At 50.8% G+C, this 15,717-nt stretch overlaps 1 protein-coding gene and 1 long non-coding RNA gene across 7 annotated transcripts; one reads left to right on the top strand and one right to left on the bottom strand.

Annotated features, from left to right (window-relative positions):
• Window positions 1-1,208: 1,208 nt before the first annotated feature.
• LOC147653545 (uncharacterized) lies at window positions 1,209-7,693 on the bottom strand. The gene is made up of 2 exons (XR_015285851.1): window positions 2,816-7,693; window positions 1,209-1,424 (listed from the first exon to the last, which is right to left on the bottom strand). It is a non-coding gene; the product is annotated as an uncharacterized LOC147653545 (long non-coding RNA).
• Window positions 7,685-14,909, top strand: CHADL (chondroadherin like). Of its 6 annotated transcripts, none has more exons than XM_086885698.1 (7): window positions 7,742-8,460; window positions 8,613-8,679; window positions 9,699-9,783; window positions 10,787-10,957; window positions 11,050-12,711; window positions 13,378-13,544; window positions 13,883-14,909. In XM_086885698.1, the coding sequence occupies exons 4-7, from the start codon at window positions 10,805-10,807 to the stop codon at window positions 14,106-14,108; spliced, it is 2,208 nt and encodes a 735-aa protein (XP_086741824.1). In that variant the 5' UTR covers window positions 7,742-8,460; window positions 8,613-8,679; window positions 9,699-9,783; window positions 10,787-10,804; the 3' UTR covers window positions 14,109-14,909. The 6 variants fall into 6 exon arrangements, with proteins under 6 accessions (XP_086741819.1, XP_086741824.1, XP_086741821.1 ...); XM_086885695.1 differs by having other exon boundaries at window positions 9,377-9,783; XM_086885696.1 differs by lacking the exon at window positions 9,699-9,783.
• The last annotated feature ends 808 nt before the right edge of the window (window positions 14,910-15,717 follow it).

Here is a 15,717-nt window from a genome sequence, read left to right as displayed (position 1 = left end):
TACAAATTAATTATATTGGTGAATGCAATATTATTTGTGAAATAAAACTGCCTTATTAGGATATTTAGCCTTCTTGGATCTTTAGAGAATCATTAAATAAAGTAATTCCCTATTACCTCAGTGAAAAGGAATTAGTGAAAGAGTGGAGTTATCAGAAAGGTCTGAAAGGAAATGATTATGAGGTATCCTGATATCGCAGATAGAATTCAAAAACATTTACATTTGTCATCTGGTTTGTTGCCTTTGGTAAGTCCTTTCTTTACTCCCCCTACTTTACTTATTTAATCCACGGCATCCCCTTGCCTTCCTTACATGTGCTTATTCCTCCCAAGCACAAAGCAGGGAAATGGATGTTTCTGACTGTTTACTAAACTGAAAAATGAAACTCTGTTCAACTGGAATAATAGTATTTTGGTCCTTCAGGTAAAAGGGCTAAAAACAAAGACAAAATAATCCAAACATATTTTCAGTTTTAACACTACTTGTATTGTCAATGTATTGTACATGATACTTTTTAATTTTTTTATTATTATTGTTTTCCCCTTAAAGAGTAGCTAATTTGTCAAAACAAACCCCAAAACTATGAAACCTAAAAGAACATTTCCTTTTGAAATTCTTATGTATTTTGATATTTTATAATGGAATTCTTCCTTGAAAAAAATATTTGCCATAATTTGGCTTAAAATGCTTCTCAGTGTAACTTGAATTTATGAAAATATGAATTTTTCAGTGAATTTACTGTCCATAGAACATTTGTGACCATGCCTACCTACAAACAATGAGCAACTATATGCTGTTGCTCCTGTTGTTGTTGTATGATTTGTTCTTAAACTTACACTGTCTTGTTAAAGTATTTCAAAATATGTTCTGATTTCAATAAATGCCCTAGTGCATTTGCAGGCAGTGCATTGTCTGCAATAAATTTTATTATTGTCTGCAATAAACTTAAAAATTTGAAGCCTTTGGATTTAATAGGGACATTCAAATTAATTCAGTGTTGGATTTATCTATATATCCCATGGAAATACCTTCCATCTCTTGAAATTTCTAATCTAAAGGCTATTAACAAAGTAGATAATCTTGCAAGGTCTCTGCCCTATTGAATAGGAGAAATTCTTCCAACCTGCTTGCTCTCTTGAGGGCTTGTTTCATGGCAGATTTCAGGCTCAGCTCAAATTTGCCCTAGAACATAAATACTGTTCACCATCTTGCTGTACAACTTGGTTTTATTTATCTGAGTTCTGGTGGGGCAGCTCATTGTTTGAGAGGAGTTAATACAGCACCTGAAAAGTCATGTGCATCTTGGTTGTGCATTTCTTCGGTTTGTCAAGGAAACCACCCCAGGACTCCTGGCACCAGACTTCATCTCAGTCGGTAATGGAAACACCACAGGTATTGGCCACTCAGGCACCTCCCAGCGGCTGCTGTTTGGGGAACAAGTCAATGGATCAGGTTCTCCTCTCCCAGCAGCTCTGAAGCTGTGTGAGGGTTTGCAGCGTGAATTTGTCTCCATGGGGCTGGGCTCTCTGGCAGTTTCTCTGGGCACAGAGCCATCCTAGAGGTGAGGCTGTTAAACAGTGCTTTCGAGGCACAAAAAAAGCCTTCAAAGCACTATGGTAAACCTGTCCCTACATTTCCTAAAGTCTGGAGTGAGGGCTAAAAATTATCAGGGGGAAGAAGGTGGTAGCCATTGTTTCAGATGGACACTCTTCCTCTTTCTCTTCATGTACCAAAACTGTACAAAAGTGTTTACATTTACAGACAATAATTAGTAATTGTACATTAGTAATGGATCTGTAATTTAGTTATTAAATGTCCTGAAGATGTTGACCGAGATCTCCAGTCCTGGGAATGGCAGAACACTCTGATTATGGTTCTGGGGTCACCTGTGAGTGCTAGAGACCCAGACTGAGAGTCAAAGTGCTACTGGCCTGTTCCCAAACTGAGTTTGTCCAGAGAGCATCCAGAAGGGTGAAGTGCTTTATTTTCAGGAAAGTGTGTAGGGGAGAGAACAAACATTTTTTGGGATAAAATCTTACATGATGTATAGGACACAATTAGGGGACGTTTTGGAGGGAAAATCAGAGGCAGTTTTTTGTGGGGTCTGAAGTTACTGTTGTTAGAAAACCTGAGGTAACTTACAAGAAACAAATTAGCGCTTTTTTGGAGGGTGAATTTGGGGTAATTTAGAGAGGAAAAGTGAGCACATTTGAGGGAGAGTCTGCTGTAACACAGCAGTCAGAGACAGCATCTTTGACAGAAAATCTGGGATAACTTAGAAGGGAAAGAGGTAGGAAGGGATAACTTAGAAGGGAAAACATTTTTAGCTGAAAACCTGGGATACTTTAGTAGTGTGGTGGGCAGAGCTGTAGACAAAATCTGTTAGAAAAGCAGTCCTGATGATTCATGAGGTGCAAAACCGACCCCTTTGCTTTCTAAACTGCTCAGAGAGGAAGCTGGGTGTGCCATAATCCAATTGTAGTCCCAAATTTTGTTTGGGTTCTCCGTTTGAAAGACAGGAGTCTGCTAATGAAGGCAGGACCTTCCCTTGGAATGAAAAATGTAAACCTCCTCCCTCCGAATTATTATAAATTTGAAATTAAGGGGCTCTCAGGCAAAGATATGAGGATAGGAACAACAGTTCTTTACTCGTAGGTATAATAAAGCAAACAAACAACAGCAGCTACGGCATTAACAACGAAAAGAACCAGGGAACCCAGTGACAGCCTTCTCGGCCGAGATGGGAAAGGATGGAAGAGGCTTTGCTCCACAAAACCCCCGGGGCAGTCGATCCCAGTGCCCCAGCAAGACTTACGGAAACAGCAAGCTGGGCCGGCAAGAATGAGCAAAAATCCTGGGGTGGTAGACGAGATGTGTGAGAAGCTCCGGAGCCGTGGCTGGAGCCGCAGGATGGATGTCTCGGCAGGCAGGAGGTGCCGGGGCTACAGCGCCGGGAAGCAGCGGGGGCGGGACAGCGGCACCAGGCTCCCAGCAGGGCAGAGGGGCCAGCCCAAGATCGCGGGCACCCGAGCAGACGGGGATAGGTCCCTCGTTTAGTGAGGTAGATGTTAATAAGGTCCCAGTCCAAAGGCTGCTCTTACGAGCAAAGGTTCACCCACAGAAAGGACGAGGCAGTACAGGGCTGGGCTCCGGCGGTGACGGGGAATTCTCCCCGCACTAAGCGACAGCTTGCCTGTCCTCTTCCGACGCCGAGAGCGAGAGAGCTGGCAGCTCCCCAGCCCATCTTTTGCCTGCCCAATTCTCGAGGTATCCCTGCCCCTCTCCCCTGAGTTTGGCCACTTCTTTAGTTTTTCTTAAGTACCCTGTCCTTAGAGTATCCTAGCAACTAATGGGAAAGAAATTCTCTAAGTAAAAAGCAACAAAAGGAAAGAAACTTCACCCCCAACATTATCCACCCCGAATTTTTTCCCATATCAACATGTCACATCAAATTTAAACCTTTAAATTATATACATACTTGCACTACCTTAATTATATGCGTATGTACATGCAGATACAGATACAAGCACTGTGTCATGAATAGTTCACCCTAAAACAAGGTCCTCTTGAGATACGCATCAGCTCTCTCCATCCTTTTGCATCACCCATCAGGTGTAACCTGGTCCCTGAGCGAAGACAACCCCACGGATGGGATTGTCTTTGCTGGAGGCAGAATTAACCCAAAAAGTTTTTTTCCAGCATACTTCTCTGTTATTTCCAAGAACCTTATCTGTTGTTTCCAAGGGCTCAGACTGGGCAGGGCCTGCTCAGTTAGTGGAACCTCAGGTGTTCACTAACAATGTGGTCTTTTCTTAATCAATCTCCCAGTTCTTGAAAGTTCCCCCACCCAGTGCCTTCAAGCTGGTTTTAAGAGGCCATTGCACCGTTCAACTTTCCCCGCAGCAGGTGCATGGTAGGGGATATGGTACACCCACTCAGTGCCATGTTCCCTAGCCCAGGTGTTTTTAGGGCTGTTCTTGAAATGAGTCCCATTGTCTGACTCAATCCTCTCAGGGTTGCCATGCCTCCAAAGGACCTGCTTTTCAAGTCCCAGGATGGTGTTACGGGCTGTAGCATGAGGTACAGGGTAGGTTTCCAACCATCCAGTGGTGGCTTCTACCATCGTGAGCACGTAGTGCTTGCCTTGGCAGGTTTGGGGCAGTGTGATTTAGTCAATCTGCCAGGCTCCCCCATACCTGTATCTGGACCACCGCCCACCGTACTATAGGGGCTTCAACCTCCTGGCCTGCTTGATCGTGGCACACATCTCACAGTCATGAATGACTTGAGAAATACTGTCCATGGATAGGTCCACCCCTTGGTCTTGTGCCCAATTATAGGTGGCATCTCTACCCTGATGGCCTGAGGCTTCATGGGCCCATTGAGCTAGGAACAACTTGCCCTTATGTTGCCAGTCTAAGTCTATCTGTGACAACCCTGTTTTCACAGTCTGATCTACCTGCTCGTTATTTTGGTGTTCCTCATTACTCTGATCATGGGGACATGAGCATCTACATGACGGACTTTCACTTCTCTACCCTGGTGGCGATGTCTTTCCACTCATCAGCAGCCCAGACTGGTTTTCCCCTACACTGCCAATTGGCCATTTTCCACCTGTCCAGCCATCCCCACAGAGCATTGGCTACCATCTATGGACCAGTATAAAGGTATAGCTTTGGCCACTTCCCTCTTTCAGCAATGTCCAGGGCCAGCTGAATGGTTTTAAGTTCAGCAAATTGGCTGGATCCACCTTCTCCTTCAGACTTGTATGGGGCTTCATACAGCTGCTTTCCACTTCTGGTTCCTCCCTAAGATGCGACAGGAACCGTTAGTGAAAAGAGAATAGCATGTTTCTTCTGCTGGCAGTTGGTTGTACGGTGGAGCTTCTTCAGCCCGTGTCACTTGTTCCTGCTTCTCTTCATCAGTGAGACCAAAGTTTTCACCTTCCGGCCAGTTTGTAATTATCTCCAAAATCCCAGGGCAATTTGGGTTTCCAATGCAGGTGTGCTGTGTGATGAGGGCGATCCACTTGCTCCATGTAGCGTCGGTGGCGTGGTGGGTAGCAGGAACCTTTTTTTTGAACATCCACCCCAGCACTGGCAGTCGGGGTGCCAGGAGGAGTTGTGCTTCTGTGCCAATCACTTCTGAGGTGGCTTGAACTCCTTCATAGGCAGCTAAGATTTCCTTCTCTGTGGGAGTGTAGTTGGCTTTGGACCCTCTGTAGCTTCGGCTCCAGAATCCCAGTGGTCGGCCTCGAGTCTCCCCAGGCACTTTCTGCCAAAGGCTCCAGGACAAGCCATTGTTCCCAGCTGCAGAGTAGAGCACGTTCTTCACATCTGGTCCTGTTCTGACTGGGCCAAGGGCTACTGCATGAGCAATCTCCTGTTTGATCTGAGCAAAGGCTTGTTGCTGCTCAGGGCCCCAGTGGAAATCATTCTTTTTTCAGGTAACCAGGTAGAGAGGGCTCACGATCTGGCTGTACTCAGGAATGTGCATCCTCCAAAAACCTATGGCACCTAGGAAAGCTTGTGTTTCCTTCTTGTTGGTGGGTGGAGACATTGCAGTGATCTTACTGATGACCTCCGTGGGAATCTGACGCCGTCCATCTTGCCACTTTACCTCCAGGAACTGGATCTCTCAAGCAGGTCCTTTGACTTTGTTCTTTTTGATGGCAAAGCCGGCTTCCAGCAGAATCTGGATGAACTTTTCTCCTTTCTCAAATACTTCCACTGACATGTTCCCCTGCACAATGATGTCATTGATGTACTGCAGATGTTCTGGAGCCTCATTTTTTTCCAGTGCAGCCTGGATCAGTCCATGGCAGATGGTGGGGCTGTGTTTCCACCCTTTGCCTCTCCAGCTCATGGATCATCTTGTGGATGTGAATCACAGCATCTTGAGTGGTTCTGTGCTGCCCATGGTGCACTGTTAAAGTGGCAGTTGGTACTTGCTGTTCTTCCACTTTCAGGAGTCCTACTGCAGATGGGTTCTCTGATAGTCCAGGCAAGCTGTTCAATTGCTTAATGTCCTCTGCCTCCACAGCAGCTATTCCAAAAGCCCACCTGAGTCCCTTTGGGTCTTTGTAATAGCCATTCCGAAGGAAGTCCATGCCCAGAATACATGAGGCCTCAGGGATGGTCACAATAGGATGTTTCTGCCACTCCTTCCCAGTCAGGCTCACCTTGGCTTCCAACAGAGTCAATTGCTGCAATTGCCCCGTCACCCCAGCAATGGAAACTGGTTCTGCCCCCACATGTCCTAATGGCAATGGTTTATACCTAAAAGATTTTACAGATGTAACTGAAACTTTCAACAATTTTCTCTCTCAGGATAAAAGATTGAAAACCACATACATTCATATAAAGCTACATGATTTATTATGATAACAACTACACAAAAATATCTTGTTATTTACTACACAGTATAGGCACTACAAAAACCAGTGTAGTATAACACACTGTTTTCAACCACCAGTGATTATATTAAAGCTAGAAAAAAAATCTATTCAGTGAAAGTCAATGTAACACAGCCGTGCCAAAAATGGAGGAGTATCTCTTTTGCTTATCTTTGAGAGGGAACTGAGAGGTGTCAACAATCAGGGAGGGATTGTTACACATAGCATTCCAAGGTATGTTGCAAGACCTGCTGTTAATATTTGGGACTGGGTGGCTCAAGGCTCAGCCTGTGGGACTATTGGGTGGCAGTTCCTTTCAGGCACAGAAGCTGGAGCTTCTCAGGCCTGAGGGTGTCATCGTCCACTGACAGAAGCCATGGGACAATGAGGCAGCTTCAAGCTCAAGAGTGGAATGGCGAGGCAAGAGCAAGCTTGGAGCTGAAGAGGGTGGATGAGAGGCCCTCTGGGCAAAGGGCCTTCCTGGCATGGCCAGGGCACCTTTCAGGGTGCCATGGCTGGCTTTGCACTGGGCAACCTCCTTGTGTGCAGGGCTGGGTCTTTGCTATGGTTAGCCTTTTGCCATTGTGCTCCTTTGGCTGCATGGAGAGAGGGGCAACCCTGTAAGGAGGGTGAGAGCCCCTGTCTCCACAGCTGAGGGGGCAAATGGAGCTCTCCTGGCCCCCAGCCCAGCCACCCTGTAAGCAGGGCAGGGCTTTTCCCCAGCCCCAGCAGCTTTCTGCCTGCTGCTGGTCCCTGGCCAGCGTGACCCCCTGTACCTGGGGCACGTCACAGCCTTTGTCCCTGTGCCAGCCCTGAAGCGCCTCAGCACGTCGAGGCCCCTGTTCCCTCCCTGCAGTGCAGTGCAGCGGCAGGTCTGATGCTTTCCTCTCCCACTCAGCAGCAGGAATGGCTCCCCAGAGTGGGTTTCCTGTACAGAACTTGCTCCCTCTTCTGGGACTGTCTTCTCCTCCCATGTCTCCCCCTTAGCTGGTGTGAGTGAGCAAGTGCATTTGTGCTTTACCCCCTCCTTAGAAATAGAGCAGTGTAGCTGAGACTTCCCAGGAGGGAAAGAGGAGCTCTGTGCAGCCACAGGCAGGAACTAAAAATGCACAAATGGAGAAAGTGTCTGGCCTTGCCCCTGCTTTCTGTTGAAAGTCGCTCAGCAGTAGAGCATGACAGCCCTGTACTCGGGGCACATGTCAGGACCCTATGATGTCCTTTGTCCCCAGGAGCAGCCCCAGGTCCCAGCAGGGCTGGGGAGGCTGCTTCAGCCAGGTGACAGGAACGAGCACTCCCAGACCCTTGCCAGGGTGCAGGATGAAGTGCTGTGCTGCAGGTTGCGGTCCTGCCTTTGGCGCTGCTTTGGGCTGGTGCCGCCTCCCTGCGGGCCTTGCTGAGGAGGCTCCCGGGGCTGTGTTGATGTGTTGTGCCATGGCTGGGCTCTGGCAAGCAGGGTGCAGGCCGCAGCCTGTGCTCCGTGGTGCTTGTTGGGGTGCCCGGGCTGTGAGGGGCGGCCCCGTAAGTGGGGTTGTGTGCATTCATTGGCAGTGGTCGGAGGGACCCCCTGTAATCAGGCGGGTTTCCCTGGTCCTGGCCTTTCAGAGATGTGGGGTCGGGAGTCATGGGGTCGGGCGTGTGCCCTCCCTGTCCTCGGGGCTGGGCTCCTGGCCCCTCAGGCCCCTCGGCTCGACTGCCTGACTGCAGAGTCTCGTTCCTGTTGCCGCGGGGAAAGGCCGAGCTCTGTGGCTCCCTGGGTGTCATCAGCCTGTAAGCGGTCTGTGGGTCTGGGAGCCTTTGTGCTCCCTCAGCTGGCAGCCTGCGTGGGGCGCCCGCCCCGTTAGTGGGGAGCACCCCAGAATTGGAGAGAAGGAACCTCCACAGGCCTTGGGAACAGGGCTGCCCTGTAAGTCAGGGCCAGTGCTCTGAAGTCCTGGGCACTTTGCAGTCCAGGCAGCGGCTTGAGCCCCCTGTGAGCAGGGGGGCAGCCTCTTGCCCACTGCTTTGCATGCCCAGCTTCATTTGCCTGGCTCCCAGCACCATGTGGGACTGCTCTGGACGTTGTGGTGGTGAGTCAAGCTGAAGTTGGAGGGTTTTGGGCAGCTGGGGGCAAGGGGGTCTGTGCGTGGTGGCTTGAGGGTCTCACCGTGGGGCTATTGGGTCGTGGTTCCTTTCAGGAGCTGGAGCTTCTCAGGCCTGATTGTGTTGTTGTCCATTGCAGAAGCTATGGGACGATGAGGTAAGCAAGCACGAGCAGCAGCGGATTCAAGCTTGAGCGGAAGGGCAAGGTAAGAGCAGCAGGGATGGCTGGCAGGTCTGGGAAGAAGGCAGTGTCTGTACTGGGACATACTGGTTCTGGTATCTGAGCTTGCTGTAGGGAGGCAGCCATTCTTTTCTCTCCCTGATGGGGCATGGGACATGAAGGTAGCACACCTGAACTTCCATTCTGGCCACTGTCCAGCCCACCCTGCTCCCCTCTGCCTGGCCCTTCCATCATTTCCCCTAGCTAGGAGCCCCCTCCTCTGGCTTGTCGACAGCCTGTACAGCAGAATCTCCCTGGTGGTGGCCTGGGCTCTGCTGGAGAACCATGGGGAGGATAAGGTGTGGTACCAGGCACTGAATGCCACATCTGGCCCTTCCCCAGCCTCACCCCATGGTTTTATTTTGCTCATTTACCCAGCAATGATCTCCCCAGCTTCAGCTTCTACTGAGGCTGCTGAATAGGGGAAGGGCTTGAAGGGGAACAAGATACTAGCACCAAATCTTTCAAGATTTTTGTCAGACTCCAGATCTCTTCCTGTTCCCTGTGAGAGTAAAACAACAGTCTGGGAGGAAAATGAATGCCTCAATGTCCTTCTGTAAGCTAATGACGTGTCACGCAGGCACTGCCACCCCAGCCTCTACTAAAGAAGCAAAAAAGCAAAATGAAGAGTGGAGGCCTGTAAACATGGCACATCTGGTCAGCTACCTCTCCTTTTTGATCAGGCTTACCACTGCCATTGCAATTCTGTCTGGATGTCACCTTTCTACCCTGCACCTCTGTAGCTCCTGTGACTAACACAGCCTGGAAAGGGAAGGCAGAGCCCTGGAAACGATGAATGCAAGCCCCTCATGGGCTTTGTTGGGCTGGTGCTCCCAGCCCCGGTGAATTGAGCGGGAGGCAATGTCTGGGTTGCTGCCCTCTCTCCAGGGGTGGCTTACCCTTCCTCCCCCCGTCCTTTTCCTCCTCCCCCGTCTCTGGCTCTGCCCGGTGAGAGCTGCTGGGAAAGCAACACAACGGGGCCCATTCATTTCTCACTTCTGCAAGGAGAGCAAACACCGGCGCAGGAGCTCAGCAGCTGCTAGACAGGGCAGGGGACGCTTTCCTCTCTTCGACACATCTTTAAGTCCAGGTACTCCAAATCTCGGGCGTGTGAACCCTCCAGGTGTGAGGGAGGGAGTGATGGCATGATGTCTGGCACGTGGCAGTGCTCCAGACACAGCATGGGGACTGAGTTTAGGGACATTACATTGGTGTCACTGGGCAGTGGGTGTGCAGGAGAGGGCTGCCTCCAGTGTGTGTGGGGGGCCTGCAGCAGGACTAGATGGGGCAACAGCAGGAGGGCAGTGTTGGGGCATGGGACCACAGGGGATGATGAGCTACATTGGGCATGGGGCTGTGCACTAGAGTGGTTCTACAAGTTTGAGCCTTGCATACCCCACTGGTGCTGTCTTGGAGCTTAGTAGGATATATTGGTCATATCTGCAGCCAGCTGCCTCCCCTGTGTTTGCCCCAGCCTTGGCCTCTCTCTGGTACCTTCGCCCCAGGGGCTCACTCCTGCCCAGCCAAAACCAACCTGTCCTTCCTGCAACTAAACAGTGGAGTTCTATTCCAAACACTGCTATGAATAGCTTAGGGGGGAAGCAGGGAGCTTGCAGGGTAGAGAGCTGGAAGGCAGATGACCAGGATGGGACCAGACATGGGACCTTTGCCATTTAAAGAAGGGTAGCAGCTCAGAAGCCTGTGTGATCACATTCCCTGGATGGCTACACCTGCTTGCCTTACAAAAACAATTGTAGGAGAGACATTGATAGCTTCCACAGATCAAGGCAATCGTAAGTTAGTGCTATTTGAAGAAAATGCAGGGGTGGGGTGAGTGCCTGTTTCAAGCCAGCTCCTTGTGAGTGACCTTCTAGCTGTGACCTTCACTTTTCATTCCAAGTATTCCTCCTCTCTTTCTTCCACTCTTCCTCGTTTATAACTTCTGAAATCATAGTGTGAGAGCAAGAGAAAGTGAGACCTGCACCACTAGGTCACAGCAGCAGCCCTCTTGGCACATGGGCTGCCAAGCAGGAGATGCTATTTGGGGATGCATGGAGTCTGGCCTCCCTCCTGGCCTTACTGTCTCTCCCCAGCCACAGGAGCCCTCCAACATGGGGCCATCCTGGGGGCTCCTCCTGCTTGCAGCAGCCCTGGGGACAACAGCTGCTGCCCGCTGCCCTACACCCTGTGTCTGTGACAACCTCCGTGCCCACGTCCTGTGTCTCAATGGGAGCCTGACGGCCGTCCCTGACACCATCCCAGAGGTGAGCAAGAGGAATAAAGGTCGAGGGATGGGGAGAGAAGATAGGTATGGGAGACCTGGGGTAACTCCGTGTTTTATTTGTGTGACTGACAGCTCACAAAAAAACTAGATCTTCGTGGCAACAGTTTCACTGTCATCCCAGCGAGAGCCTTCCTTGCCACCCCCTACCTGACACACTTAGACCTCCAGCATTGCAAAGTGGAGAGGCTGGAAGAAGGGGCTTTCCGGGGTCTGGGGAGGCTTGTCTACCTCAACCTGGCCTCCAATGGCATAGCCCTCCTCTACCAGGAGTCCCTGGATGGGCTCTCCTCCCTCCAGCAGCTCATTCTGGAGGGGAATCGCATTGAAGAGATACAGCCTGGTGCTTTTGGCCATCTGGGGTCCCTCACTGTCCTCGACCTGAGGGCAAATGCTTTGGTTTACCTCCCAGACATGGTCTTCCAGGGTCTACAGGTTCTTAGATGGCTCCGGCTGTCGCACAATGCCCTCCATGTGCTGGGCAGTGAGGCCTTTGCTGCTCTGCCTGCCCTGCGCAGGCTGAGCCTGGACCACAATGAGCTGCAGGCACTGCCTGGTGAGGCCCTGGCCAGGCTGGATGGGGCTACCTGGCTAGACCTGGGCCACAACCCCATCACCTACGTGGCCGAAGAAGCCCTGGCCATGGCCTCACTGAGGCACCTCTTCCTGGATCATGCCTCCCTCCAGGATGTGGCACAGGATGCCTTTGCCCGCAGTCCCCAGCTCCGTATGCTGGACCTCCGGGAAAACCAGCTGCTTGGGCTGCCACCCCTGGCTGGGGCGGGGGGGCTGGTAAGGGTCAGCCTGGATGGGAACCCTCTGCTCTGCTCCTGCCTCCTGCGCCCCTTCCACAGGTGGCTGGCAAGGGCACGGGTGCAGGCCGAGGGTGCCTGTGCTGCACCCCCTGCCCTCCGTGGCCGGTCCCTCAACTCCCTGAAGTCCCCTGAGATGAGATGCAGTCGCCTCCGGCCACCCCCTAGCCCCAGTGCACCGCCAGAGCAGCCAAGGGCAGGTGGCAGCAGGCAGTGCCCCCGGGGGTGTGTCTGCTCTCCCGATTTCCATCATGGGTCTTGTGAGAACAGGGACCTGCGCGAGATCCCTCGGGACTTCCCTGAGGACACCCGCCTTCTCGACCTGCGCCAAAACCCCTTCAGGACAGTGCCACCAGATGCCTTCCTCGGCCTGAAGGGGCTGGTGTCGCTCCACCTGCAGAGGTGCAGCATCAGGACACTGCACCCCGGGGCACTCCGGGGGCTGGAGAGCCTGGTCTACCTGTACCTCACCAACAACCACCTCTCCACCCTGGCAGCTGCTGCCTTTGAGGGGGCCCCACAGCTGGCCTACCTCGACCTGGACCACAACAGCTTCACCCATGTGCCTGCAGGCACCTTCCGGCTCCTGCCCAACCTCATCTCCCTCCATCTGCAGCACAACACCATCGGGGAACTGGCAGAGGGCGACCTGGCTGGAGCCAGGGGGCTCCGCTGGCTCTACCTAGCTGGGAATGCCATCAGGCACATTGCCCCTGCTGCCTTGGCTCCCACCAAGATGCTGGAAAAGCTGCAGCTGGAGGGAAACCACCTGTCGGAGGTGCCCACAGCAGCCCTGCGGGGCCTGCCTGCCCTGAGTGAGTTGAAGCTATCCCGAAACCCCATCAAGCACATGGGGGATGGTGTTTTCCTGCCGGTGGCCTCCAGCCTACAGCACCTCTACCTGGACAACATGGGCCTGGAGTGGGTGAGTGCATTACAGGACTCCCAAGGGGCAGTGGCATCACAGGGCATATTAAAGGCTCCTATAGGGGAATCCAAACAGACATCCCTGAATTCCCAAGCCTTCAGGAGATGTTCCATAGCCTGGCTGGGAAGCCAGATCTCTTCAGGCTCAGCTATAGCATTGCCTTGCTTCAACCTTGGTCCTGGCTCCCCTGGAAGAAGCTTACTCCCTCCAGTCCTTAAACACCCAATTTCATTGGGGTCCAGATCATCCCCTAAATCACCTCCTTCCCCCAGCTCTGGCCAGATTTCTCTTTCTCTTATTACAGGCTGTCCTGCAGGACTCTTCACTGCTATTAATCCAAGTATTTCCATCCTCTCAAGGAAGTGGTGTTAGCAGCACCCTCATAAAAATTGTGTATCTTAACAGCACCCAGGTATCACTCTGAGACCTCCTGCATATGAACTTCTTTGTAAGAAGACTGAACAGGGGTCTAATGAGTTCCAAAACATGATTGAAACTGCTTGGATTAATTATAAGTCCCCCTTCTTTAAAGCAGCTTTTTCATGGGGTTGCCAGATTCAGGACAAGTTGTCAGGTCCCCCAAGTTGATCAGAAGTGCAGGAGCAGAGATCTGCTCCCCTGCCTTGATCAGCATGCCTCTGACTTTCCCTTCTTCCATTGCAGATTTCCCCCCATGCCTTCACTGGTCTTGGTCCCAAGATCAGAAGCCTCTACCTGGAGAGCAATAAAATGAGTAACATACCCGACATGAGCAACTTCACAGGGCTGGAGATCCTCAACCTGCAGGATGTGCCTTTCCACTGTGACTGCCAGCTCCTTCCGCTGCATAGGTGAGTGTCGCGAGCTGGGAACAGCCCCAGGGATCTTCCTGGGGGACAGCTGGACCTCCCATGCTGAAGGCACAAGCTCACAGCACACTGACTGTTTTTGGTCTTTTCCCGTGGTGGTCAGATGTAGCACACATCTATGTGCAAGGATGGAAGTTGCCTGGGCTTTCTGGCTGTAGGGAAAGCAGCCACAAGCTGGGGAGGGCAAATTTTCAGATATTCAGAGGTCACCCAGGTGACCTGGCCTTACTTAGAAGTGATTATCCACTTATGGGCACAGACTTTTGTCCTTCCTTTTGCCCTGCCTCATTCTTTTCCCTGATCTTCTGCCACATTTCCAGGTGGATCAACAAACTCAACCTTCGCATAGGGGCCACCTGTGGGTCCCCAGCAGAAGCCCAGGGACTGAAGGTGAAGCTTTCCACCACTTTCCAAACTTGTCCTGACTGGGGACAAGGCGAGGCTGGGGAAAACAATCCTAACAAGACTAAGGCTGCAAGCAAGCCCAGCAAGAAAAAGAGGTCGGGAAAACCTCCAGCCAGAGGCTTCAGTAAGAGCAGAGCGTAGGGTTTCTTAAGGTGTGTAGGACATGTGCTGAGCCATATCTACAGTCTGGCTAGAGCAGTTTTTCTAGACTTGTCCCCATCATGGGGACATGAGTAGAGCCCAAAGAGCAAAGGAGAGCCTGTGCCAACCAAAACAATGCTGATTTGCCAAAGATGCAGGGTTTGGTTTTGTAGGACACAGAGGCACATTCCATAGAGTCTGCAGCATACTTTGGTGATGCAAACAATGAAGCCAAATACTTGCTGCTTCTTTCCAAGGCTTCTTCCAGCCTCGTGGAAAAGCTGATATCCACAAGGTTGGTTTTGTTTTTGAGAGCACTTTCCCAGCTTGCAAAATCATAGCAGAACCCTGAGTGGGACTGCAACCAGCACTGTCCAGTAAGGTCCTGCACTGGCACAAATCTTATGCTAGAAAGCTTAAAAATTATTAGTGCAAATGTTGCCTTGATTCCCAGCAGTTCCTCAGAATTAAAACATGCACATGGAAGCCTTTTTATTTCCTGCAGAATTTGATCAGTGATCCATAAGTAATCCCATGATAAGCAATGTGCTCAACCTATTCCCCATGACTGCATAGGTTGGGACCCCAGGCCCCAGCAGTTTGCTTAAATTGAAGAGGCTTTAAAAGATAAATTTACAGATAAAGATATGTTTTGACTAACTCTGGGTATTGGTGACCGGGAAAGCAATATGCAAACCTTAGACCTCTTCCTGAAGTTGGTCACAGGGCTTCAGGGTACGATTGCAGATCAAATTTACAGTACAACTGTTCAAAAAATTAAAAACTCAAACCATGCTCCAAGTCCTCTGCAGTTCTGGGTTTAAAAGCAAGAAAAGGCAGAAGCAGACACAGTGTGGATGAACATCTGGGTTTGAGGCTGGTGCCATGGAGGTTTTGGCTTTTGAGACAATGGTGTATGCTTTAGTGATTGTAAAATTACTGTGGGTGTGCTTTAATGATTGTAACATGTTAGAAGGATGGGATTCACCTATCTATAAGGGGTAAGAGAATTTTTGGCAGCAGCTGCCTAATTTGGTGAGATGGGCTTTAAATTAAGGAACTCCGTGCAGTTGAAATCCAAAGTCCCATGGCTTCCTCTGGGATCACATCAATCAGTGCAGTGAAAGGTGTTCCTTTACTGTCCCTTAAGGTGAGCGTCAAAGAGCCACCACTGAAGGTATTTATGGTTATGGTGAATCCTCCTAAACTCCTTCGTGGGTAATCCAATTGTTTGATTAAACCAGACATGAGGGGGATAATTTCAGGTTCTTCCCTGGCAAGCTGTGGGATGGTATGAAAAGGTTAGAGGGACAGGGTGCTAGCAAGTCTCTCTGCAAGTGACTTTTAGAGGTAGCAGACACAGGGGAGCACACTTGGAGTCTTACAGAAGTGAGACAGGGAATCCAGAGGTAACAGAAGCCAACAAGGATACCAGCAGGGAAATATCTCAAAGGAATTAAGGGGTGTTCCACTAGGCAGGTGATGCAGCCAACAGCCTGGCCAGGGTGCCTTTACACCAAAGCACGCAGCATGGGCAACAAACCAAAGGAGGGGCTGGAAGCCACCAGGCTGAAGTTATGACCTTGTTGCCATTACTGAAACTTGGTAG

Source organism: Cyanistes caeruleus, chromosome 4, assembly GCF_971803275.1.
Source record: "Cyanistes caeruleus chromosome 4, bCyaCae1.hap1.1, whole genome shotgun sequence".
NCBI classification, from domain to species: domain Eukaryota; kingdom Metazoa; phylum Chordata; class Aves; order Passeriformes; family Paridae; genus Cyanistes; species Cyanistes caeruleus.
Note: the sequence above shows the minus strand (reverse complement) of the source record. Positions and strands in the feature narration are given on the sequence as shown.

Coding starts and splice junctions, on each gene's coding strand:
- CHADL (XM_086885693.1), top strand. CDS start 10,709: ATGGGCTGCCAAGCAGGAGATGCTATTTGGGGATGCATGGAGTCTGGC. Junction 12,712..13,377: donor ACAACATGGGCCTGGAGTGG/GTGAGTGCATTA, acceptor CTTCCATTGCAG/ATTTCCCCCCATGCCTTCAC. Junction 13,545..13,882: donor CAGCTCCTTCCGCTGCATAG/GTGAGTGTCGCG, acceptor CCACATTTCCAG/GTGGATCAACAAACTCAACC.